The sequence below is a fragment of the Diplotaxodon limnothrissa genome, linkage group LG8 (assembly GCF_057381915.1).
Source record: "Diplotaxodon limnothrissa isolate DT_005_m linkage group LG8, D_limnothrissa_male_GT1.1, whole genome shotgun sequence".
NCBI classification, from domain to species: domain Eukaryota; kingdom Metazoa; phylum Chordata; class Actinopteri; order Cichliformes; family Cichlidae; genus Diplotaxodon; species Diplotaxodon limnothrissa.
Genome location: NC_140603.1, coordinates 21,154,292 through 21,180,004, shown reverse-complemented (window position 1 = coordinate 21,180,004; position 25,713 = coordinate 21,154,292). Strand labels below are relative to the sequence as shown.

The 25,713-nt window shown below is 38.9% G+C and overlaps 2 protein-coding genes across 3 annotated transcripts in view; one reads left to right on the top strand and one right to left on the bottom strand.

Annotated features, from left to right (window-relative positions):
- Positions 1–13,976, top strand: part of LOC146626835 (testican-2) — a 46,792-nt gene extending 32,816 nt beyond the window's left edge. For both annotated transcript variants that reach the window (XM_085360835.1, XM_085360836.1), the window contains 8 exons: positions 3,688–3,802; positions 6,982–7,090; positions 7,543–7,657; positions 8,386–8,505; positions 8,609–8,827; positions 11,017–11,079; positions 12,015–12,152; positions 13,831–13,976. In XM_085360835.1, coding sequence (XP_085216961.1) covers positions 3,688–3,802; positions 6,982–7,090; positions 7,543–7,657; positions 8,386–8,505; positions 8,609–8,827; positions 11,017–11,079; positions 12,015–12,152; positions 13,831–13,976 — 1,025 coding nt within the window. The remainder of the gene's footprint in view (positions 1–3,687; positions 3,803–6,981; positions 7,091–7,542; positions 7,658–8,385; positions 8,506–8,608; positions 8,828–11,016; positions 11,080–12,014; positions 12,153–13,830) is intronic.
- A 4,853-nt stretch (positions 13,977–18,829) lies between these two features.
- On the bottom strand, positions 18,830–23,381 carry sar1aa (secretion associated, Ras related GTPase 1Aa). Its single transcript, XM_085360834.1, has 7 exons — positions 23,341–23,381; positions 21,879–21,951; positions 21,028–21,147; positions 20,358–20,423; positions 19,277–19,380; positions 19,040–19,171; positions 18,830–18,946 (listed from the first exon to the last, which is right to left on the bottom strand). The coding sequence occupies exons 2-7, from the start codon at positions 21,934–21,936 to the stop codon at positions 18,830–18,832; spliced, it is 597 nt and encodes a 198-aa protein (XP_085216960.1). The 5' UTR covers positions 21,937–21,951; positions 23,341–23,381.
- Between the last annotated feature and the right edge of the window lie 2,332 nt (positions 23,382–25,713).

The following is a 25,713-nucleotide window of genomic DNA, read 5'->3' as shown; positions in this document are numbered from 1 at the left end:
AACCAAACTTTTTACTGTTAATCTCAATCAAGCTCTTACTACGATTATACATGGATCAGAAATGACTAAAACCACATTACAGTCAGTTATATCACACAATTTGCAGGGCATGCTGCCATGTGACAGGAGGAGCAAACAGTTGCTATCCTCCTGTCTGTTTTTGGAATAAAGGTAACACTTTTTAAAGAAGATTTTCCAGCTGAGCAGTGAACAATCACAACAGCAGGTGGAGTTTTCCTCACTCCAAGGAGGGTCATTGCTGCTTGGTTTGGGGCTTGCAGTGTAGCAGAAACAGCTCTCCTTCCCATGTGTGGCATGACCAGGGTATGTCCCAGCTGGGGACAATTTATAAAAAACAACACACATTTTGAGATATGACAAAAGATAAACCTCTGTGGTCTACATGGAACCCAGTCGGTTAAGAAATCACACTAAATGGTAACATATTTATTTTTTCATAAGCTTGCTTCTGTTACCCCAAAGATTCCAAAAATACATTATTATATCTTTCATAAGCTTTTTTATAATTTTACAACTATCTAACTTGAAAATTCCTTCCTCTCTTTGCTAACATAAATCCTGTCACTTTTTCACAAACATGAGACTCTTATTAAGTCTCCTTCTGTTATATGGTTTGCAGGTGTAGTTTAGTAAAAAGAAAGTAGATCCTACACAAAACTGGTCATAACATGGCTGGTGACTTTTTTATTGTTCTTTTTTCTGGTTGTTGATGTGTTTTAGTTTTTTTTTGTTGTTTTTTTATTATCCTGATCATGATTTCTCAAAATAAAAAAAAATAAAAAAACAGGCATAGGTGCCAAATGTATGTGCCACTTATTTAGATTGTAAAAGAAAGGGAACATATCTCCAGAACTGAATAACTTAAAACAAAACAATCTAAATGGCAAAAATTGCACTGCAGGTCGAATGAAAGATATTTAGATATTCTGTGTGCACCTGTTCAACTGCTGGTTAGCGTAAATATCGAATCATCCAGTAACATGGCAGCAAATCAATGCATTCAGAGGAGAACTGCAAGACTGCTTTGAGCTGACATGTTTGAGCAGACTCAAATAGCCAATTGTTACAACTGAGGGATGCTGAAGGGGCTACTATTTGCGCCACACAATTTGTGTGTGTTTTCTAGTGGTTTTTGTTGTTTTTTTTGGTATCTCCTACCAAACATTTAGCTGGTGCAATGCATAGTTCACTGCAAAGCCCATAGCTGTGGTTTCAGGTGCTTTCAGGTCATAGTGAATACTCAGATGCTGAGTGGGAACAGTTTATGGTATATTACACCAGTAAAACAAACCAAATTCTGCTTCCTGCCTCCATGAAAGTTTCCTGATAGTAACCACTCAGCAAATACACAGTGACAGATGATGTAAGACAAACCAGACAAAGCCTGGGGAAAACTTGAATGATGACTTGTGCTAAGGAGAGCTGATGTGACACATTGAGTCATACTGAAGATATTAGATAGCTTCGCTTTTTTTTCTTTATTGTCAAGAAATAGTCAAAATGATATATGGGGTGACAGATTGGGGTGAATTTTGTTGAGCTTTTATGTCCTAAATCAAAAGAGAGGCTGGAGACAAATGTACTATCAGCAGTAGAGTCTGTCTATTATTCAGCTGCTGGGGTTAAATAAAATGACAGAGCAGACTACTTGTTGGACCAGATGAAGCGAATAAAAGTCAAGTGGTCACAAAAAGTGTTATATGGAATGACGGAAAGTTTATGAGCTTTCGCTGCTGACAGAGTCTTGCTATCTGTCTTCGGGCTTCTCTGCTGAATATAAATGCTATGTCATGAATTTCCACTCAGCAGAAGAACAGTTTGGACAAATTGGTTTGTAATTCAGTTAAGACAAACAGCAAAAATAATACCAGCCCTATCCCACTTGTATTCATTTTCTTTTCTTTTTGGCTATTTACAAGTTGTTGCCCTTTGAAATGATAATGCATCTGGAATCCTGCTCTACTTTGAGGTTAGTTTTTGTTTTATCGACTTCTGTTGCTCGAGGGAGTTTTACAGAACGGCAGAGTCCAACAGCTAAAGTTCGGTGCAAATTAGGCAGCAGGAAACGATCCTACGCACAGCAGCAAATTTAACAGAATGACTCAAAAAGAAAACAGTAAAGGAGTTGCAATCCAGATCTCAACCTGATTGAAACACAGCGGCAGAACGTTAAGAGAGCTGAGCCTAAATGATCCCTGCAAACCTCATTGAATTGACACAATATAGTAAAGAAGAGTGGGCCTAAAACTCCCCAACAATGATATGAGAGACTGATAAATACAGAACATCACTACTTCAAATTATTGCTGCTAAAGGTGGTTGTACGTAGAATCATGAGATGTACCTGGTTTTCAAAGGACCCTATGCAGTGTGAAAAACTCTTTTATATGACTGTATCTCCTGAAAAATAACAACAACAAAATAATAATAATAATAATAAGCCAATAGGACCAAACACATTTTCTCTGTAACAGAGCGTACATTGTGGAACAAAGGCCTGTGGAGGACAAGCTAGCACAAAAGTGCTGCCAGACTCTATTTTTTATTAACTACTGTCAGCAGCTTGGTCTCCCGCATGGTCTTATAGTACAAAAACACCACAGGCAGACAGTATTTCTAGATTCTCTGTGAGTTGTCTTGTCATCCACTGATTCTATAAAAGTACAATGTTCCCTCATACTTCCCTAGCATCTAAGTATTACCTAGTCGTTGGATTTGCAGGAATCTGGCTGGTAGCCACCTTGTATGTTGACCGTGTTGACTACAAAGCAGCTGCTCGAAGCTGACTCAGGATTTCACAACTTAAATTTCTCCTAGCGACTGCCGCTTGCCACTCACTCTTAAATTTATCTGTGCCTTTGAGTTTTCCCAGCTCGCTCCGGCAAGGCGTTAAATGGACTGGGACGGTGTGACATCCACTTTCGGATGGCATTGACCATTGGCTGAGAAAGGTGGAGGACACAGTTCTATTTCCATCTCAGTCTATTAGAGGGAAGGAGACTGGCATCGAACAATTCAACTCCCTGAAGATAGAAGGAGACATTAAGGGAGACAGCGTGCGGAGGGGAAAGAGGATAGAAAGAATGGGAACGTGGAAGACAAAGATGGAGTGTGTATTTCTGTGTGAGAGAGAAAAGGCAAGCGGGGGAGAGACAGTGATAGGTTGACATGGGGGAAGTGAGATGTGACAAGCTGAGAGAAAGAGATGCTCAATCAGTGCTGTCAGGTTTTCTCGCAATCACAGACAGCCTGCAGTTGGAGACTGCAGGCTGTACTATTGATGATAGGCTGCCTAATGACAGCTAGGCGCCCAGTAGTGCTGACTAAATAATCAATGGACTCATTTGTTCACACTGGTGGAATATTTTTAAATACACATTTCATGATTTTTATTGTATACGCCTGTGTCAGAGAGAGGTTTGTGAGAATGGATCATTTGAAATGGCGCAAGAACACAGAACTTGATTAAAGCAGCTTTGTCTTTTTGTGGGGTTGCAGTGTTTGGTATAAATCTACTGAAGGCATGCTCCTTGTCAAAAGTAACAAAAACAGCCGGTAGCTCTCCATTTGTCTGCTGTAGGTGACCGAAATAGAGAATGAAACTGCAACACCTTAGGTGTGAACGACACCATTGGATTTTCACTCTTCGTGTTTTTGTGTTTGCAGCCCTGGACACCACCAAGGATCCATGCCAGAATGTGAAGTGCAGTCGCCATAAGGTGTGCATTGCTCAGGGCTACCAGAGGGCCATGTGTGTCAATCGCAAAAAACTGGAGCACAGGTAGGACGAGCTGCAGAGCTTCGATGCTTGTTTTTTTTTTTTTCAAACGTGTCGTAGATTTCCAAGTGGACAGGATGATGTCAGCAGTTAAAAGCACTAGAATTATCAGGTGAAGAGTTAATGAACAAAAAGTAGCTTTTATATAATGTTTGAAAAATTCATGGTTAAATAGGCCATCTACCAATCTTTTACTGTCTTACTCTGCATTGTTGCTGCTGATTTTGGACTTTCTTCCAATGTTCTCAGATTAAATTCTGTAGGTTTCGGTGTACATAGGTCATTTGTAAATCACTATCACCTTAATTTTATTGTCTTGAAAAAGGGCTATGTAAATAAAGCTTTAATTATTGGCTAATTGATTGGCTAACAAATTTAAGAGGCTCTGTGAAGTGCCATGAGTGGAGCTTAAACTCTCCTGCTGAGCAAGCTCTAGTTAGAAATGGCTCAGGACTTCGGGAGGAAGATTCACACAAGAGAAAGTGACAGAATGTCCAGGAAGTGTATAAAGTTGAGTGAGAATATGTATTAATACTTGTAACGTCAACACTTTCTTGGTGGAAATGACTAAAACCTGGGCAGCTGGTGAGTGGGAGAAGAGATGAATAAGAGCAGGTTAAGAAAACAAGTTTTCAGCTGAGACACATTTATTTCTTACAATTGAAGTTGTGCTGATAGATTATTTCAGTTACTACAGCAGCATTTCTTTATCATGAAGAAAAACTGAGACATTATGTTGAAATTGCATATTGAGATATCTCAAGGATTAAATGTGTAGTTTAAATATCTTTTACAAAAACAGAAAGGGGAGTTTCACTGGCCCAGATAAACGTGAGCACTATGTGGTCCTCAATGTGCTTTATGAAAGTCGCCATGGAGATAATACCAGAATATGAAGCAAAAGGAGAAAGATGGTTTGCGCTGAAGCTCTGAAATTAGAGATATTAGTAGATATGTTAAAGAAAAAATGGCAAGAGCTGATCTTTTAAATGGACCCGTGTTGTCCTTTTCTAAATCAGTACGAGATACTTTTGTCACATATTTCAGAGCACTATATGCTGCATATAATAATAGTCGTGACTTATCTTACATGCACATCTGACTGACAGAGCACGTAGCTGCAGTTGGTTAAACATTAGCCACTTGTATTTGTAATATTGCGTTATGGAGCTGAAAGACGAGATCTTTTAATCATTTTTTGTACCAGATACTTTGATCAAAAGCAGTCCTAGGGACAATTTTGTAATTTTGCCAATATAGTGATGTGTCAGTAGGGTTTATATTCTGATTTCAAATGTTGCCCTCTGCACAAAGACCCTTTAGTTGTCTGTGAGAAACAGCGAGAAGCATTTATCTGTTCTCTCACCCATTCATTCCACTTTCTCTGAAAAACAAATGAGCAGAGTTGGAGGCTGAAAAGAATTAATGGAGTGAATTATTACTACCTGCAAAGTCTATCTGCAGCGACAGGCATTTATCTTTTTCAATAAAGTGCTTCATTTACAGAGTCACTCCAGAGACGAGAGAGACTGTGTCGAATAATGGGTAATAAGCAGGAACGCAACCGCACTAAACCGTCCTAGCATCATTAAGTAGCAGCCGCAGAAGTCGTACAGCAGGCCCTGTGCTTGTGCCCGCCAAACATGAAGTCAATCAATGTGTGAGGGCAAAGCAACCGAGGGGGATTTCATGAACGGTGCATCCAAATATTAACAGGCACATTATGACTTTCTAGCAGTTATAATCAAAAGCGCCTTGTGGTGTTTTGTAGCTTGCAGGATGTATTAAATGAGACAGAGTTGTAATGAAAACAGCTTGTTACAGAAGATTTGTAGCTATGTGTTTGACCTGTACAAGCCGGCAAATATTATAGGGCCAATTCATCCAAATTAGAAAACATATTCACTCACTCTTTCAGATTTATAACATGTAGCTATACAGAAAATTTTCTGTTTCTTTTAACAAGGATCTCAGAAGTTTGCCCCTGAGCTTTCTGGAATGGAATTTGTTTTGTGTTGCTCACAACTTTGAGAAATTCCACCTAATGCATTCAGCAGCAGTTGCTGCTACATTACATTTCACACACTGTGAAGACTCTGTTGTCCAAGGAAGTTTAAATGCATTCAAACTTAATAGAAATAAGACCTGAGGAAGAGGAATCTGCGGTTGCTGGCAATCCTTTTCCAATTTTCATCAAGCACCTAAATCAGATAAAAATGTAGTTGCTTGAAATGTTTTGTTCAAAAAGTAAATACCTCCAGTGAAATACTATGAAGAAGCCATACTTTGAGTTTAAAGCTACTTAACTTTTAGTTTAGCTGTAATTATATGATAGATAAAGTATCATACAGTAGAGGCTGACTAACTTATTGGCCACTACTGCCTCTTTGCTGATCTTTTTTATATGCATTTGTAGCAGCCGATAAATCAGAAGAAGAAACACCCTTCAACCTTGTTATGAGTTTGCCCACCAGGGGGCACTCTTGTTATAAAGCCACAAATACAACAACCAGCTGGTCCCAGCAGTCCAGTAGAGGATAAATGAGTAAATAAATAACCAGACTTAAAACATTTTAAAAAAAAATCTGTTTATATTTTGTGTGTCTGAAAGAAAAGTATTGGCTACTATATAGAAATATTGGATTTTAAACAGACATCTGGAATTCACCTCAAAACTGCTAGTCTTCGGTGATAGTTTATGATTGACTAAAAAGTGAATAGCTGTGAAAGTAATGGCATCAGCTTCAGCTGTAAGATTTTCTAAGAGCAACATGGCAGTCAAACAATCCAGAATTGGAACCGAGAGAATTGCCCCAGATCACTACTTCCAGAGTGAGGGAAAAGACTTTTTAATGCCTTACTTTTGGACAAACATGAAGATGTTTCTTTTATCTGATGTGCTTGCTGATTCTGTGTATGTGCATTTTTATGTCCTGACCAATGAAATTAAAGTAGATTTAGATAATGCTTTATAATATCTGCCCCAAAAAGTGCTCAGATTTGTTTCAAGATGGTGAGATTTCTAGAAAGACTTTAATTTGATCCTCAGAATGTTAGCGTGCCATGCTAACATTTAGCTCCAACTACTCGGTTAGTGAGCTGTGGCTACTCCCAACTTGTGTTCTTAGAGTCAGAAATGGACGGATACCTCTGATATATTATTTTTTTGCGTTGGATTTCAGAGGCAAACAGTCAGGGCAGATGGAGGTGCACGAAGGCAGCTGCAAGCCTTGTCCTGTGGCAGCCTCCTCACCTGTGTGTGGCTCTGATGGACATAACTACGCTTCAGAGGTAAAAGCACCCACTCAACATAATTGCTTTATTTGTTTTTGCTTTATTACCAAAAACACGTGACATCATTTTAAATAATGAGATGAGGCCAGTCAAGCGCTGTTTCCTGCTACACTGACATATACGTGGGTGAAGCAGGGCAGCACAATTCATCACTGTTAGCAGGAGGATGAGTGCAAAGGCACAATGTGGCCAAGTGATTAATGACTGACGTCGCTTTGAGCGCATCACTGTATACTGGCCAGTGCCAGGAAACTTTATTGATTTATGTATAGTTTTTAATTTTGACCTTGCATGAGAAGACAGCAAAAAAATGACAACTCAATTTTGCTGTGTTTCTCTAAGTGCAGTGTCTCATCTGAATGACCAATCTCTTTTCCTGCGGTCACCCCCATAAATATTTTAACTGCATCCTCCTCTCTCGCTCTGTCTGTCTGTTTCTCTCCTTACAGTGCAAGCTGGAGCAGCAGGCTTGCCTCACAGGCAAAGACCTGAGCGTCATGTGCTCCGGATTTTGCCCTTGCTCCACAGCCTCCGTTTCCATAACGAATGCTGACACAAAGCACGGCAAGTGTCTTTTCTTCACCTCCTTCGTGTTTGTGCATTTCAATTTTGGGAGCCAGCATCATCGCTGTCAATCTTCGTGAGTCAATAATTCAAAAAAGGAAAGTTATGATGCACTGTTGGCCACACACGCATTCTTCTTTATGGATAGGCCTCGCAGAACAGCTCAGCCCGATGCTTGCTCAATATTTGGCATCAATACTCACCAATTTCAGAGATTACTGTTAGCTGAAATCCCCCCCCCCCCCCCCCAACCCTGTGGTTAAACTGGTCTTTCAATCATGTACTATTTAATTATTTAGAGTGTACACTATCTATGATTGCAGCCAAACAGTATTGATTGTCTAGATTCTTGAGCATGTGAAAATGCCGATTGATCCAACGAATGAAATGTTACTCCTGCTTTTCGTCTGTAGTCTTGAGTGAGTGCTTAGCTACTGAGAGTGGATTTCTGTTGGATAGCAGCAATTTGCGGCCACAGAGTTAATTGCGAAATAATGTTTTCTTTGATTAGCACATCACGCACTTAAATAAATCACAGTGTGAAAACCCAGCTGTACAGCTCAACAACCACTCTACTGTGAGGAAAATCTGTCCCTTTAGTTCTGTTCACTGTAGGGGCATTATAAAGCAGTACTGAGTCTGTGCTTGCCTTTAGGGAAAGTGACTCAGGTTGCTGTTAAGTGTCTGCCAGGATTTTGAATGTAGGAATTTCCTTTTTCCTCCTTCAGAGAGCTGCACTGGGCAGGACCTGGCAGACCTGGGTGACCGTCTGAGAGACTGGTTCCAACTCCTTCATGGAAATGCGAAGCAGAACAACTCTGGCAAGCCTGGAGCTGGCACCGCTTCAGGTTAGAAACGCACGAAACAGCTTTATTCTCTGCATCCTCCAAACTTACGACTCAATTGTGCAGACAGAAAGAAATCAAAGTAAAATGCTTTAATAACCAACAGCACTGGACAAGAGCCTGGTGGCCAGCTGCAAGGACTCCATCGGCTGGATGTTCTCGAAGCTGGACACCAACAACGATCTGTATCTTGACCACGCTGAGCTGGCGGCTATTAACCTGGACAAGTATGAGGTCTGCATCCGACCCTTCTTCAACTCCTGTGACAGCTACAAGGATGGGAAGGTCTCTACAGCAGAGTGGTGCCTCTGCTTCTGGAGAGAAAGTGAGCGGATTGATTTTCTCTGAAGAAGCACAGAGAGCGGAGTCTATTTTGAGTCAAAGCTCTAAACGGGTGAAATAAAAGCTAGGTTAATCAAAGGAAACACTGGGTATGCACTGAAGTGATGAAACGGGCTGCTCATGAATGCTATGAAGTGTGATACACAAAATCTGTTAAAAAACAGCATGATATTCTAAGTCAAGGATTAAGGATTAACACATTGAAATGTGGCCACATATTGGAAGGTGGTAAAATAAATGTATCATCAATCTGTGACATTGGGCGAGAGGTGGCATACACCGTGAACAGGTTTCTAGTTCATCACTGTGCCAACAGAGGAAAAGAGTCATTCACACTCACATCCACACTCATGGCCAACATTATTCTGGGAAATACTCTACAGAGTGTTCTGCTAAAAACAGACACACTTAGCATGTTGTAGTGGGGGAAAGCAAAGAGCTTTTCTTAATCCAGAGTTTGAATATTTTTGCACTTAAAAAACAATAACATTTAACATGGTGTTCTTTAACTTCATCTACATACTTTAAAGCACAAGGTCCTCTTCACTTTAGACTTTGTCAGTTTATAAGATGTGTTTGAATCTGTTTATTCATCACTAAACTGTAGACGGATCTAAGAAAACAAAACTCCCCATCATGATTGGCATATCTCCTGCTGTCCAATTTGGGACTGTTTTTGTCATGTGGTGTTTCTGTCTTTGACCAATTGAAGGTAATTCTTCATGCCTCCCTAAAGCTTGCCCACAAATGAGTTTTGTCTCTCTACCTTGTTAAAGAAAATGTATTCCTCACTTGGTTTAACCTCAAAAGCCTTCTTTAGCTGTCAGTATCTCTCACTGCTGGTCACTACCATAAAATACAGACTGTATCTAAAAGATAGACATCTGTATTTTCTTTAATTGGCCAGCAGGGGGTGAGTCGTGTTGTTGTAAAAAGATCTGATTTTATTCTCTACAGGGTTCATGGGAATGAACCCTCAATTAATCATTTCAAGCCTTACTGAATACATCATTATGTTTATTTCCCATATGGAAAAGAAATAGTAAAAACTTATATGATTTACTCATGAAAGTGGCCACTTTCTCATTACTTTCATATATTGTTTTAGTAAGTATCCAAAACATACAAGTTTCATTTATGTAATTTTTCAAGGGATCTTATATCTGTTTTCACTCTTATATGCTTTTCATACAAGTTTCACACAAGACAGATACAAACTTTATAAGATTTATATATATCTTTTCCATATGGGTTTGTAAAGTACAATCTTCTTTATACTACAGTAGTAATTAATAACACATAGATATTATTTATAGAGCTGGACAAGGTTTTTTTTAACTATTTCTGTTTAGTCACAAACAGTCTGTACTGGTTTTGAGCCATTGCGCTCTGATCAGTAAGGTTTAATGAACATGTAATCACAGTAGACTCAATTAACGTGGAAAAACGGAGACATTTTTGTTAAAATTCCACTTATTAATATAAGTAAATATGCATTAATTTTCTTGCCTGGCCAGCTTGAGGTCAAACTGGGTTAAAAGAGTTTGACATTAATGAGGTGGTGTGCTCAGAAAATTTTTCGGAGCTTGAGGATCTTCATAGATGCTATCTCACACATAACCTTACCTTCAGCTACCCACACGTGCCCCATCTGACCTTTACTAAGCAACAGGATTTTTCTGGGACTACACTCATTTGCAGGCTGATTGACCCATCGATCAAGTGTTTAACCTGCAATATATTACTCTTTAAGCTGTTTTTTAAAAGCACAGCACATTTATATATTTTCTCCTTGCGGTGTGACTTGATAATAGAGTAAAGAAGATCTAATAATGCACCTAGTTTTGTGCAAACACAAGAGCAACTCTGTGAAGAAGTACAGAGAAAGGTTTATCGGATTGGGGGTCAATACAAAGTGTCTTCTTCTTTGTTTCCATTTCTGTCTGTTCTTGAGGTTCAGCTTGCTTTCTTGTCACTCTTGGGCTACATCCATATGTTCTTTCAGGCAAGTTCTTGACAATCGATCATCCTCAAGGGAATGAAATATAAGACTTCTTACGCAAATCGATATGGACAAAAAGTGTAATTATGAAGAGCATTGATTCAGATAAAGTTTAGGCAGAATACTTTTAGGTATTGTCTGTCATCACTTTTCTCATTTGATTCTCACAGAGCCGCCATGCCTTGCTGAGCTGGAGCGGATCCAAGTGCAGGAGGCAGCCAAAAAGAAGCCGGGTAAATACATTTTTCATTACAATACTGTGCTGTTAAATATATATTTGAAGGTTTTTAACCACTACGCTTGCATAGGAACATATGTTGAGCAGGATCTTGTTGCTCTTTTAACTCAGATCCTTTCAAAGACATACAGCTCAGCCATCAAGCTGGTGTGTGCCCTCAGATTGGCTTTGAGTCTCTTGGTGAACTTATGTAACAAAGCACTGGAAGCAGCAGGCAAGAAGCTGTAGAAGGCTCATTAAAGAGTTCACAAGCACACGGCTAGGATTAGGCCCTAATCAGGCTGGGGGGGGGGGGGGGGGGGATTAGGGGGCAGCACTTGGCTTTGGGAGAGAGCAAGGCTGACACAGAGCAAGGCCGTCTGGCCCAGCAAGAAACACCACGACACAGGCTCTACATACTGCGTGCTCAACATACTGTACAACACAGCGGCTTTTCTTTCTTCAGCTCCAGACCTAGAGATTGGTTCTCCAATCCCTGAAGCCCACTCGTCTTACTTATTGTGATTGGTTTTTTTTTTCACAGAATTGGGGTGGGGAGGGTTGGAGCTTGTTAGAGAGCTTTGCTTTGGGTTTGACAAGTGTCCTGAGGGATGCTGAAACAGTGGAGCTCTGTCACAGAGGCTGTCACTATATTTTTATATGCCACTCTGGCAATAGAAGGAAACACACCACATCACCAAATCGTATCCACCAAACATATGTGTGTTTGTGTAAAACAAACAGGGAAAGTTTTCACTGTCTCCATGGCATTCTCTGCCAAAAAGCTGCCTCTCTATCCTAACTGATGGTCTTATCACAGGTTCACTAAAGCGTGCTGGCATTCTCGTTTGCTGCACTCATTTCCAGCATCAGTATCAGGCAGCTGTGTGTGTGCTCAGGGTATCAATATTCAAGAAATGGCTGCGTGTTTGTATGTGTGGGTCTTTGCAGGGATGTACATTCCCAGCTGCGATGAGGACGGCTACTACAGGAAAGTGCAGTGCGACCAGAGCCGAGGGGAGTGCTGGTGCGCGGACCAGCACGGTGGAGAGATGATGGGCACCAGAATCCATGGCAACCCCAACTGTGGTAAGAGGATGGCAAACAAATACTTTCAATCTCCATCTCTTGAAGTCGTGTTTTGTTTAAATCCTTAAAGTTAGGTACTTATCGCAAGTAAGATGATTTTAGGCAGTTTCTAATGAAAATCAGCTTTATTCAAATAGATTTCTCAAGCCATTTTTATTTTATCTCTTTTTATTATTGGTAAACTTGAAATTTCACTTTTCATATTTAAGATTAGACAGGTTGTAATTTTCTCCTTACATTTCTATAGTTTTCCATTTGTTTTTACACGCTCTGAGCTCTCACTTGCAAACTTGAGAAGTTTTTACATTTTCTGCAGTGCAGGAATTAATTGCTTCGCTCATTCAATCCCTTTGTGGATTTTAGAGTCAGAAGAGCTGTACCAAATTATTAGTTTTGTGTCAGAGGAAGAAAAATAGTATCCAAGATACAGTCAGTACTGCTTGTTTTGTTTGATCAAAAGTCAAAATCCAAACAAAATCAGCTACCGACAAGAAAACAGGCAATTCAGCACTAATGGAAAACAGCTCTTCCTGCAGAAAAATACAGGTCAATTGGCTGGACCAGAACACTGTCCAGAGTATTAGAACAAATCTCTTGGATAGGTTTGATAAGAAAAATAAAGAAAATGCAGATTTATGTGTACTGAACCAAAGATACAACAGTTTCTGCTTGACGCATGAAAAAGTTTGGACAGGCGAATTGTTTATCACTACACTATCTTATAAGGGTCATGTATCACTGGTATTCAATCTATTAACAACAAATATGGTAGGAGCATATTTGAATCCTGGCAGGCGGGGGTGTTCATCAGTTCTTTTTATTGAGTGAAAATATGATATATATGCATTGTATGGAGAGTCTTATTTACCATCTTAATCATGCCGTAGTAAAAGAGTGGAGTGATTTCTGCTGCAACTGAGGACTAGAAGCAACATTTTCTCTCATTCTATTTGGCAGACCAAGCAGTGACTAAAATATGGCATTTGGGCCAGATCATCAGGACTGAGCTCTATGATGGTGATTCTGTGTAGCTCCAGTGTTGTACGCAGAAGCAAATGTGCTTTCAAACTTGTTTTGCATGTCTACAGATGATTTTTTTTATCTTTCCCCTACTCCAGATTATACTGATTATTTGTTATGCTTTTAAAGTAAAACACAATAAGCCAATAAGATAGACAGGTGCACTCCAAACATTTATGACTGGTTATTTATGTGGCAATTAATAGATTCTAAAACTATAGCTAAAATGGTTTTAACTAAGCCTACAGTAAGGCCTTGAATATAATTTCCATATACATGAGTCCACTAGGTTCTGCTTTGGTCTGAGTGATGTTTCATCATCAGATGGAGAGCTTTAGTGTCCTTGATGTGTCTGCATGCTTGCCAATTTTCTGTGATCATGCAGACTTACCCAGAGAGACTTTACATTACAATGCACCAATTGTGAATATGCCCCAGGCGGCAGACTTCAGAGACATATAACAGGAATGACTACTCGGCCATCAAGTCTCCAGCTGTCTGTGTTCGTGTATGCAAGAGAGTAAAAATCAAAGCTTTAGTGACATAAAATATTGTTCTTATTTCAGGAAATAAGTCCTGTTTGTGTTATCGTGTCTGTGTGGTTCTTGTTTTTTTAATTTCTTTCTGAAATTAAGTTGATCTGATCCACTTTTTACAGATGAAGTGATGGGATATTCTGGAGATTTTGGAAGTGGAGTGGGATGGGAAGATGAGGAGGAGAAGGAGGCGGAGGACAACGGGGAGGAGGCAGAAGAGGAGGAAGAGGAGGAAGGTGAGGCAGATGATGGAGGATACATCTGGTAGAACTGTGTGACCCCTATATGGAGAGCATGGCTGCTGGCCTGAAAATCTACAGAGACGGCTCTCTCCTAAAAGCTAAAAATTATGGGGTTCGTGCTCGGGAGGTACGGGATTGTCCTGGTGGGATGTGTAGTGCTTGGCAGGTCCAGTGATGAAACGATGACCAGTTTTTTTTTTTGTCTTAGATATGTGTAATTGCTTCATTCTATTCTCTGTTTTTTGAGCAACAGAGCTTTTTTGGTTTGTTTTGCTGTCCTGAAAACCAGGACCCACTGACTACTGCACCATTGGTAGCTGAAGTCCATCAGAATTCCTATCTTGTTCAAGCGCCATCTATGCATATAGAGATTACCAGTAATTTTGTATTGTGTAAACTGTTGCTTGAGTATTAGAGTTGTTGTCCCACTGGAATGACTAGAGATCATTAAACAAACAGTTTGACATTTTGGGAAATAAGCTTATTTATGGTTTTTTTTGCAGAGGTTAGATGAGAAGCTCATTATCACAGGAATAAAGACCAGGGGAAGACAGTTGCTTTGATCTTTCTGTATAGAAAAAGAAACAGCCAAACATTTAACATTCATCCTAATAGCCTAGCAGGGAGCTGGACTCAATCCCAGCCATCTAAAGGGGTCTCCAGTACATCACAAGACCAAAAAAGTTAACATTTATATCAAGTTTGTTTGAACCTTATTTTAAAAAGCGCTAGGGGAAGAAACAGTCTGACACATCATTTTCTTTTTCCCACTTTGTCTACAAATGAAAATGTGATAATTACTTGGAGCATTTAGCAGCTAAAGGACCAGATATTTCCCTTAGGAGTTGGTAGATCAAAATCACACAGTTACTAAAGCAGAGTAAATACTGGATTTACATTTGCCAGAAGATAGTCATGAATGTGATAAACGCTAATATTCTATCATTGGTTATGTAAATAAGTTCACTATGTCAGCTGTGCCCACAGCTTGTTTCCTCTGCCTCGGATGGCTAAACAATTTCACAGTAATTCTGATCTCCAACTTGCCTATTTAATGCTTTTTAAGTTTGCTTTCCAAAATGTCAAACTTTTCCTTCGAAGCAGCTCAGCACAATGTAGTTATGTATTTCCAAACTGATTATGTATATAAATCAAGTGAATCAACTGTGACAGAAGCTTAGAGGATTTCAGGTCACTATGGTTTCAAACTATTTTTGTGAAGGTCAAAGCAGTTTTTAAATTGTACATGTTTTACTATTTAAGTGGATGCACAGAACTATATATAGTACCTTTATTCCCAGATGGATTATTGAAAACCTTAAGAATGTACTTTAATGACCCAAACGTCACCCACAGTAGAAACCACTAGTCGCTGTCCTCTGCTGACTCTGAAATCATGTCAAAGAATGTGACACAGATATTTGTTTTCTTTGCAACTTGAAATACTGTATTTTGTGTTTCTAAAAGGAAGTGTGCATTACTTGAAGTTCTGTGTGTATACTTGAATTTACACTGTATTTTTTTTTTCTATGAAAATATTGTTGCCATGTCTTCATTCTTGCTATCGATAGGCCACACATTTGTTTGTTTTTAGTATTGCATGTTAGTAAATAAGAATTTAATTCTTGGCTGAGCACTTTACTAATAAAGGCAATGGAGCCAAGTCGTATGTTGACTTTTATTCTTACACAGTATATCACAGATTAAAATGACCACTTAGAGACGGATGTGTTAGGAATCGTAGTGACGGTGGCACCGAGTCACACGCTGTCTTTCACTATATTTGATTGTGAGTATTTTTAGATGATCCTGCAAGACATGCAAAGAAAACTGTGCTCAGGTGCCTGTGGGGAAATTACTGTATAAGATAAAGCTAAATTAACTGTCCTCATTATACTGGGAGAAAATAACCTGAAACTTAGCCTGCCACACACAGCCATTTCTGCTTATACTAAATCATGAGCTGGTTGTGTAAACATGAATAGAACTATGTTCTTATCAACTTTCCCCAAAATAGTGCATGAAACACAGAAGGCTGTCACAGCTAAGGCATGCTAAAGCTGTCAGTACATTTAATCATGTTTAACAAGGCATTGACAAAAACCAATGTCATCATGCAGCCTGGGAATATTTACAGACATATTTGGGTCCCACCTCATGCTAGAAGAACAAATTACAGCAGCTGGCTGCTAAATGAATGATAAATGTTTAAGACGGCACTGTTTGAGGTCAAACGGATTACGCAATTGGGAATGAATGGATCTGAACTTCATTACTTAGCAATCCTGCTCAGTTAAAATCCTTGGATCAAACCACTTTGTTGTGAATAGGGTCTGACGAATCTAAATGCAAGCGTCAAACGTGCAGCGATTTCAAAGCCAGGACTAAAAAATTCAAAGTAATTTCTCAGAAAAGTGACAACCAGTGAATGGCCAAAAGAATTGAGTTAATGTGGTCACTTCTCTTGGAGAGTATTAGAAGTCTGGCAGCGCTCTGAAATAGCTGCAGTCTGCTGATATTACGGGGTGCATCACCATAATTAAGCCTGGAGATAAAAGCATTAAAGCCTTGCTACACGTCGATGAGTGAAAGGAAAATTTCCGTGATGTGCTTCGGCTGAAAAAAAAAAACCATGACTGCATCTGCTTGAGTTGCTTGGGGTATTTAATGACAGGTCTGAATCAAAAATTACTCCAAGATTACCAGCTTGGGGCTTCATTTTGGCTGATAACTTAGACACACACACAAAATGAATATTTAGCAACCATCTGTAGCAGCAGTCCCGAGTCTTGCGATTCTATCCCCATTCTTATTTTATTAGTGAAATAATGTTTTTTTAATCATTACAGTTTGGAAAGGAGGTTTATTACTTCTTGTAATAACTATATTAATAATTCTGTTTTGTAATTGTATTCCATCTGGAAAGATCAGGTTTCCCAGTGGCATTAAATTAAAAGTTAAATCCTGGCTCCAAAAATCCATATTTATAGCAATTCCACCTGAAAAAGGAATACTAGCATGTGAAAACCAGTGGGAAAAGAATCAATCAAAGAGACAGGGCCAGTTTGGTCTATAAAAAGCAGGTTTTATTACATGTCAACTGCTTATTAAGTAGATCAAACTTTCACATCGTTCTGTGTGGGTGATGTTATTTAACATGAACCTATATTCACTGATAACTGCTGAAAATATCAAATCCAGTACTATACAGTTACAAATAAGTCCTTCATAGTGTTTTTTTCAAGGGCAGTAACTGTACAAGCATTTACATCAGTATTATACATAATTTACATGTGTTCGGTAAGTGGTACACAACGCTGTTGAAAGGAAAAGCAGTTTGTTAACACGCATGCTACATTTTAGTAAACAAACGAGACTCCCTGTATGAAGTCTGTTTTTATACACATCTTTTAATCTGGGTTGTAAATATTCCTTCACATATTAATAAACCACATATCTAAACTGTAAACAAGGGCTGCTGAAAATATGGTGCAAAGATCACATGCCTCTCTTCCTGTTTTTGTACTTCATGTTTCTCGTAATGAGGATATAAATGTATACAGTGCGTTGTAAAAAATTAATTAATAAAAATCAATAAAATATTTTCATGCATCGACTAAGAAAAAAAAACAAAAAAATGAATCAAAAGCAAACTTAAATTTCAAGTATGCTGAATAAGATCAGATTAATTTGTGTAGTTAAGCATGTAAACGTTTGCATGTGCACTCTTGTATCTTTTCAGACAGTCATAAAGTACCTGCAACACTTGAACCTGGGTAGTTATTGAATTTAATTTATATCTCAGGCTCTAGATACAATGAATGAATAAATAAATAAATAAAACCCTTTTTTCAGTCTCTTATTCAAATATTGCTGCTTTAACTTGGACTTTTTTCTATGCTTGATTCAAGTAAGACCATGAGGAAATACTGAGCAGAGAGATGAGACACTCTTTTAGTGGGTGCTGGTTAAGACGAAGATGAAAAGACTCAAAAATACATATATTCTTTCCTAGTCTGACCTATATTCTATGAGGGATGGTTTTTTTCTTACAGTCTTTGTAATATAATAAAGCAAAGGACAGCTTTTTTATCTTTCAATTCTATACTGGACGGCCCATAAATAAGTCGGTCCTCCTGTCAAATTAGCTGCCTTCAACCCAGATCTCTACGCGTACAGGTTGATTTCACAAAAACCAACAAGCCAGCTTCATTAAGATGCCGAAAGCAAGCAGCACATTAATCACAGCACACTTATCAACATGATGTCTAATTTCACTCAGTGTATGCCATCATCTTTTCATTTAACAATTTTCACCTTTCTTGATGACCAAAAATGAGATTTTTATGTTATTTTGGCTCAGCACTCAGCATTGAAGATGTTTTTTTGTTGAAGTCCCAACATCTGGGCCTGTTAATCCCAAGTCATTAGCATACATCTTTGGCTTTATGTTTTAAATGCTAAGGCTGTGCACTAACAGACAAAACGAACTAAAAAATATCTTCTGTAGTTTCTTATTTATCTACAAGAATCTGAAAATCTAAACTAGACCGTCTTAACGCAATTAGCTAGCCCCTCACGATCCCCTTGAGCCCTTCTGTTTCATCACTCGCTCACTACTAAATTCCAAGATAAACACAGAAGTAATGCAACACTGAACCGTGCATTACTGCATAATGCATGGCTGTAATCTGGTATAACGCAACCTAATTTATATTTCATGCAACTCAATTGTCTTTCAAATTAATAACACATTTAGGACAGTTCATGTGGATTTAGGAATTAAAATATTCTTAGTAGTAAGACCTGAAATTTGGATGGGCTGACACTCACTAAGGATCAAACTTCTACATCCTTTTTGGTTAAGCTCATCTCTTTGTCAGTCGATATACTGTGATAACCATCTGAAACCTTCCCCATAGCCTTGTTTTTTCAACACGCTGCACATGAAAATCTCCAGGGGTCGAGCATTCAGCTCCTTCAGCAACACATTTCCCTGTCAGTTACAACAAGGATCAATTAGAATGACGATCATATGTGCTCCTGCATATTTCTGTGAATTAAGAAAGAATCCTCAAGACATGCCTACCTTCCCGGTAACTTGGCCATCAAGAGCAAAAGCTCCTCTAAGTCCTCCTTCGCTGATAGCTTCGGGGCGGTCAATTTTATTACCTAACACCAACACTGGTACATTGACTATGGTCTCATCTGCAAGGAGAGCCTAGAAAAAATAAAAGAGAGACAAACTAACCAGCAATCCATTGCTAACACACAAAAACAGTCCTGTGTGGTGGAAACCGTTTGTAACAGCAATGTTTAACCTTACATCAAGTTCAGTCTTGGATTCTGTGAGTCTGTCATGATCTGCACAGTCTACAAGAAAGACGACTCCATTCACAGCTGGCAGGTAGTTCTTCCAAACTCTTCGTGCTATAAAGAAGGGAAAACGGCTGTGAATTAGCTGCGATTGCAACAACTCAACATGAGTCTCTGAAATGCAGCAGTCTAACTATAAACCTTTGAAAATATAATTATGTCCTTTCTCCTGTAGAGAAGCGGTAGTTTACACATCCTCACATCTAAATACACACAAATACAGATTAACTATTTTCAGCTAATATGGCTAATTACGCCTCAAGTCAAGTTTAAGCTGCTTGCTACTAATAGCACTGATAAACAGTGTTACTTATCTAATTTTAAAGTCTAATTAGACAGCAATGGACAGATGTGGAAATAGCATTTTAATTTGACTGTACAAATCAAATATGGGTTTTGTCTTACCAACGGATTTAGATCATTTGGATAATGATTTTCAAATGAAACTATAGAGGGTTAGTTTTCTCTATCTTTATTTTTAATAGCACTGGTACAAATTCTAATTACAATACATCCTGCCTTTAGATTTTCTGTTGACATGCGTACAATGAATCAGATCACTCAGCATTCAAGCGTGAATGCATGCGCTAAAAATATCAAATTGAAGAAAAACAACAGATCAGTGTGACGGGGGTCTACAGAGACATCATGTGGCAGCCATGTGCACTGATTTGTCAACCTGTCAGTTTGGTTATACATGTTTCTGATGACAGGAGGTGCTACCGTTGAAGATAACATAGGCAGCAGTCACTAATCTTCAACTTTTCAACTTACAATAGTAGAAGTGTATTTTGTGATCTAGTAAACCCGTTTCCTCTCCTTTCTGTATTTAATAAACATTAAAACCAAATGAATGGGGCGATGTGAACACATATGCTAAAGGTTTGAGAATCAATCAGATGCTCTAAGCCCACAGAAATGTAGTGTTGTTGCTATCCTGTGCTAAATAACTTAAATAAATAACACAAACAAAATAGATACAAAAAATTCAATAGCGTCTCACTGCCAGCAAAAATGGAAATAGATCTCACCTTGTACATGTCCTCCGAGATCAAACGTAGTAAATGTCATGCCACCGATTGTTAGCTCTTCAGAAGCTTTGTGTGAAAGAAAATACACCTGAGATGTTTTCGCACATGAGAAAATTTGAGATGCACAGACAGAGGAATGTCAATGACATGCAGAGACCTGCACTGCTAAAAGATGATGTTAGACTAATCGCAACTTTGAGGCCACAAATTAAAGGAGCCCCAATGATGGTGACATACAGCAGGGTGGGAAGACTGCCAGCTATAAAGTAATAGGCGGGGTCACTTTATGCAAAGATAAGGCTTAAAGGTGTCAATCGCTTAACTAATAAAGACAATTTTTTACTATTACACAACACATAAGACAGTCTATATGACAGGTGACACCTTTATAAGAGAATGTATAAAAGTAATAAAGTATATGTTGAGGAACACTACAGTACACTATCAACACTTTAATGAAATACTTGCATCTTAAAAATAAATCAGCCATTATCTATTTACCATATAATAACTGTATAAGCAGCACAATAACAAGGCCAATATCACATGGTTTTAGGAGCATGGTATTTTTAGAAGACAGCGCGATCACAACCTGTGGCCTAATATAAAGAAAAATCCAAAACCTGGAAAAACAGCACATGGGTAATATGCACTCTGAGTATCCCCTTACTTGGATGCAGTGTTGGAACGTGCTGCCCAAGCCTGTCATCTTTCAGCATGTGTAGGAGCGTTGTTTTACCGGCATTGTCCAGGCCCAGGAAAACTAGCTTCCCACTCTTTTTGTAAAGACCTGAAAGGATTCAGAAGAATTCTTATTTTATTCCACTTCACGCTGCGCTGCAGCTCTATCACCTCTGAGTTTGCTGGTCTGCTGACCTCAGAGAATGAGACGGGACATGTGGGTGAAACAGCTCAGACAAGAGCACGACCATTAAGGGACTTAAAAACAAATAAAAGGATCTTAAAAAAATCGAGCGGCTACATTTTGCACCAGCTGGAGGCGAACAATTGGAGGCCTGGCTAATTTAAATAAAAAGTATATTATAGTTATTAAAATGTGATGTTTAAAAAAGCATGTATTACTGTTTCAAGGTTGCACAAAGTTGACAGAAGAGGCTTGATTTTTGACAGCAGCCTCAAATGTAAAAAGCAGGATTTTACCACTGTGTTTACGTGAGAATGGAGCTGTACAGTAGGATCCATTTTCCGACCTGAATTTGTGATTATAGTGCTGTGGTGAGTTTTTAACCCAGACTGGAACACTTAAAGAATTGCATGCCCATGTTTGTAAGGATTTGATTTCCAAAGCTATCTATATGTTGGAAATCTTGCTACTATAGGCAGTTTATATAAGCTTCAACCAGATTGATTAACTGGTGTAGGAGAAGTTAGGGAACAGACATATATGCATATGCTGTGATCATTGTAGTAACATGTCAGTGCCTGAACAAAATGCACCAAGCTTAGGATGGGAGTACTTAGAATGGGGTACATCATTTCAGAGCAGCACACAGTACTCACCTAAGAACTGTAAAATACTACTAAACCCCCTGTAGATCCAGTCAAATAAAAATGACATCCTGACAGCGTGCACCTAAAACAAGAAACAAAGCAGTTTACTAGACAAATTAAAATATGAAAAGCATAGAGATGCCAGCATTATGATGCAATGTTTACATATTTTCTTAAGAGCATAGTGGGTTTGATTTGTTTATCTACAGTGGACTGGAGACTCCAAGCTTATCGATTTCTTTTAGCAACGTTTCCACATAGCAGAGAAATGATGTACAACTAATGCTAGTGGAGCGGTTATAAGGGAGTCTATAAGGATTCTGACCTACACAGAATCAATAATGGCATCAAATAAATTTTATAAACATACATCAACATTTATGTAAGTAACTCCCAATACAATGTTTAAGCAAAGTAGTATTTATTGCAGGATTTCTGATTTGCAAAGAAACATATCTTTCTAACAGATGCCATTTTGGCTGGTCAAACTGAGTCATCATACCTAAAATTGGGCAAGTAATAATGTCTGTAAGAGCCATGCCAAAAAGTGATTGTCTGCCAAGTCTAATATCTTTGCTTATATTGGTAGTGAACAGGATTTACAAAGGAAATATATATCAAATAAAGAAATTTTGCAAGTGTCTTTATGACTTTGAGTTATTATACCTATTCTGTGTTCTACACTGTGCTCAATCCAGACCTTTTTGGCCACTTAAAAGATCCGTATACAACTGTTTTTGTTAGCATTTTAGCAATTTATGCTGTCCTCTTGTTCAAATTGTCCTTGAAAAATACTTTTTTATGTCAATTAGAATTTTTACCTGGATAAATAAAAAAAATCATATAAAGTGACTTTGCCAAAAGCTGATTGCAGCTTCTACCATGTGACAGGAATTTTTCTGGTTCAAAATTACTTGATATCATTCATTAGAGATATGTTTAACCATTATTATAGGTTAACAAGTCACTTACAACAGCTAATCCCTTTTCGGCACTGGTCGAAATGAGTCTACAGCTCATAACATGAGGCATCGATAGGGTTTTTTCATATCTGTGACATAACAAACTGTTATCTCCTTCACCCACAGGTGTAGCAAGGCAACTAGCAGCGATGCTACCCATCTGTACCTAATGAAATATTTACAAAGACTAATTGTTAGATCTGACTTAATGTTTCCCCATGAAACGAAAGCAGAAACAGTGGTGCAGTTTTAAAGGACACCGCAGTATTTAGCTTCCTGCTTCGGCAAGTCTTGTGAAAGATTACCCTGGTCAGCTAGTTAGCATTGACATTGTTAGCCCCGGCTCTTTCTAGAATCTGACCACAAGTGGGTCAAGACACTGTTTAAGAAACGAAAAACCGCGAGTGAAACCCAACATAAGAGACAGCAACACCAGAACAGGCTGTTTCCCATTGACTTGTTAAATAAAAACGACAGTACTCTCTGAGTTCTGAGTTTAGCTCGCTTACCTGCAGCACTGACAAGCTGACAGTTCTCGGTAGTATCGCTGGTCTCCTTGGAAACAGTCAATCAGGGGCCTCCTCTTCTTCCTCGTGCTTTAGAGTTTATCGCATGACTTGCATTGGTGCCCCCTCCCGTCGACCAGACGCAACCGATGCTGCAAAATCAGAATCAGAATCAGAATCAGAATACTTTATTGATCCCTGGGGGAAATTATTTTTTGTTACAGTGCTCCATTTTAAACCAACATTAAGACAAGACAGACAATACGCTAACTAAGAATAGTACAATATATACATATATATACATACATACATACATACATAAGTCACTTATAAATAAATATTTGGAAAAGAAACATGTGTAGTTGTAGCAGCAAACAGTGTGTTAAGTGGATGCGTTGTACAGGGAGATGGCCACAGGCAGGAATGATTTCCTGTGTCGTTCAGTGGTGCTTTTCGGTAATCTCAGTCTCTCACTGAACGAGCTCCTGTGACTGACCAACATGTCATGGAGTGGGTGGGAGGTGTTATCCAACATTGTCTTTATCTTGGACAGCATCCGCCTCTCCGACACCACCTTGAGGGAGTCCAGCTCCATCCCCACAACATTGCTGGCCTTACGGATCAGTTTATTAAGTCTGTTGGCATCTGCGACCCTCAGCCTGCTCCCCCAGCATGCAACAGCATAGAGGATCGCACTGGCCACAACAGACTCATAGAAAATCCTCAGCATTTTCTGGCAGATGTTGAAGGACCTCAGTCGCCTCAAAAAATAGAGACGACTCTGGCCCTTCCTGTAAAGTGCTGTGGTGTTTTTAGCCCAGTCCAGTTTATTGTCAATGTGTACTCCAAGGTATTTATAGTCCTCCACAATGTCAACACTGACCCCCTGGATTGAAACAGGGGTCAAGTGTTTCCTGGTCTTCCTGAAGTCCACGATCAGTTCCTTGGTCTTTGCCACGTTGAGCTGCAGATGATTCTGCTCACACCACGTGACAAAGGAGTCGACCACAGCCCGGTACTCTGTCTCATCATCCCTGCTGATGCATCCAACCACCGCAGAGTCATCAGAAAACTTCTGAAGATGGCAGGTCTCTGTGCAGTGGCTGAAGTCTGTGGTGTAGAGGGTGAAGAGGAAGGGGGAGAGGACAGTCCCCTGTGGTGCCCCTGTGTTGCTAATCACCTTGTCAGACACACACTGTGGGAGACGTACATATTGTGGTCTTCCTGTCAGGTAATCAACAATCCAGGACACCAGAGAAGCATCCACCTGCATCGCTGCTAACTTATCACCCAGGAGGGTCGGCCTGATGGTGTTGAAAGCAAAATGTGCTATTAATGTGTCCTGCGCTGTGAAAAGGTTACTATTCTTAAAATTTCAGAAGTTTTTGTCAGTACTTTCACTTTGTTCTGTTCTATACTTATACTGAATTGAGAAGAAATTATTGTATTTATACTCTTATACCTTTATTTGGCAGCTGTTGCAGCTTGTTCCTTTACTCATAAAGTAAGACTTTACAAGTAAGACTCTACCCATAAATACTGTGCTTGTAAAGTCTGCTTTGCTCCAGTCTCAATGAATAATTTATAGCTCAATAAAACTCTAGCCTTTCGTCCTGGAGTATGTTCAAAGAACCCAAAGCAGGGCTTAAAAACGAAAAACGTTTTGCAGACTTTCACAATAAGGTGATATCTGTTGCATTGCTCATTTTTAAGGGGTATGCTTCTCATTTGGGGTGCAAGAGCTCCCGGGTTTAGATATGCACTTGTTCTAGCAAAAGCAGGACACAGCTAGAGGTAGTCTTTGAATATCTTGACCATATTATAATATTATATAAACTATATTTAGTGTTTCACCATATCTGATTTAAGTTACACATACATTATGCGCTAGGGCCTCTATTACTTGACCGTTTAGAGCACCCTTTATTTGCAAGTATAGTTTCTAACCACACTGTAAATGCCTTCAGTTCTTATTGAAGTGACTGTTTAATTGCAGGCTGCAGAAAAAAACAGCATGAGACCTTTTCACTCACAGCTAAAGGCTTTAATAGGAAGTCATTTATAATCTTAAACAGCTATTACATCTTAGGAACAGTACATACATCATGTAGTAGAATTGTCAATATTGTCATATAACCCAATGAATTATTGAATGTAAGACTGTAGAGAAATGGGTTTATATGCCTTTTATCAAATATTAAAGAAGTTTCTTTCTGTCTGTCTTAACAAATGCTGTTATCCACTTTAGAGTCACATTCTTTTGATAAACACAGGTAAATGGTTTAATATAGTGTTTATTTTTCAAAGTAAAATCAAATTGCATTAAAGTTAAATGACAAAAAATAATGAGAGCTTTCATGTGATCTGGATTAAAAA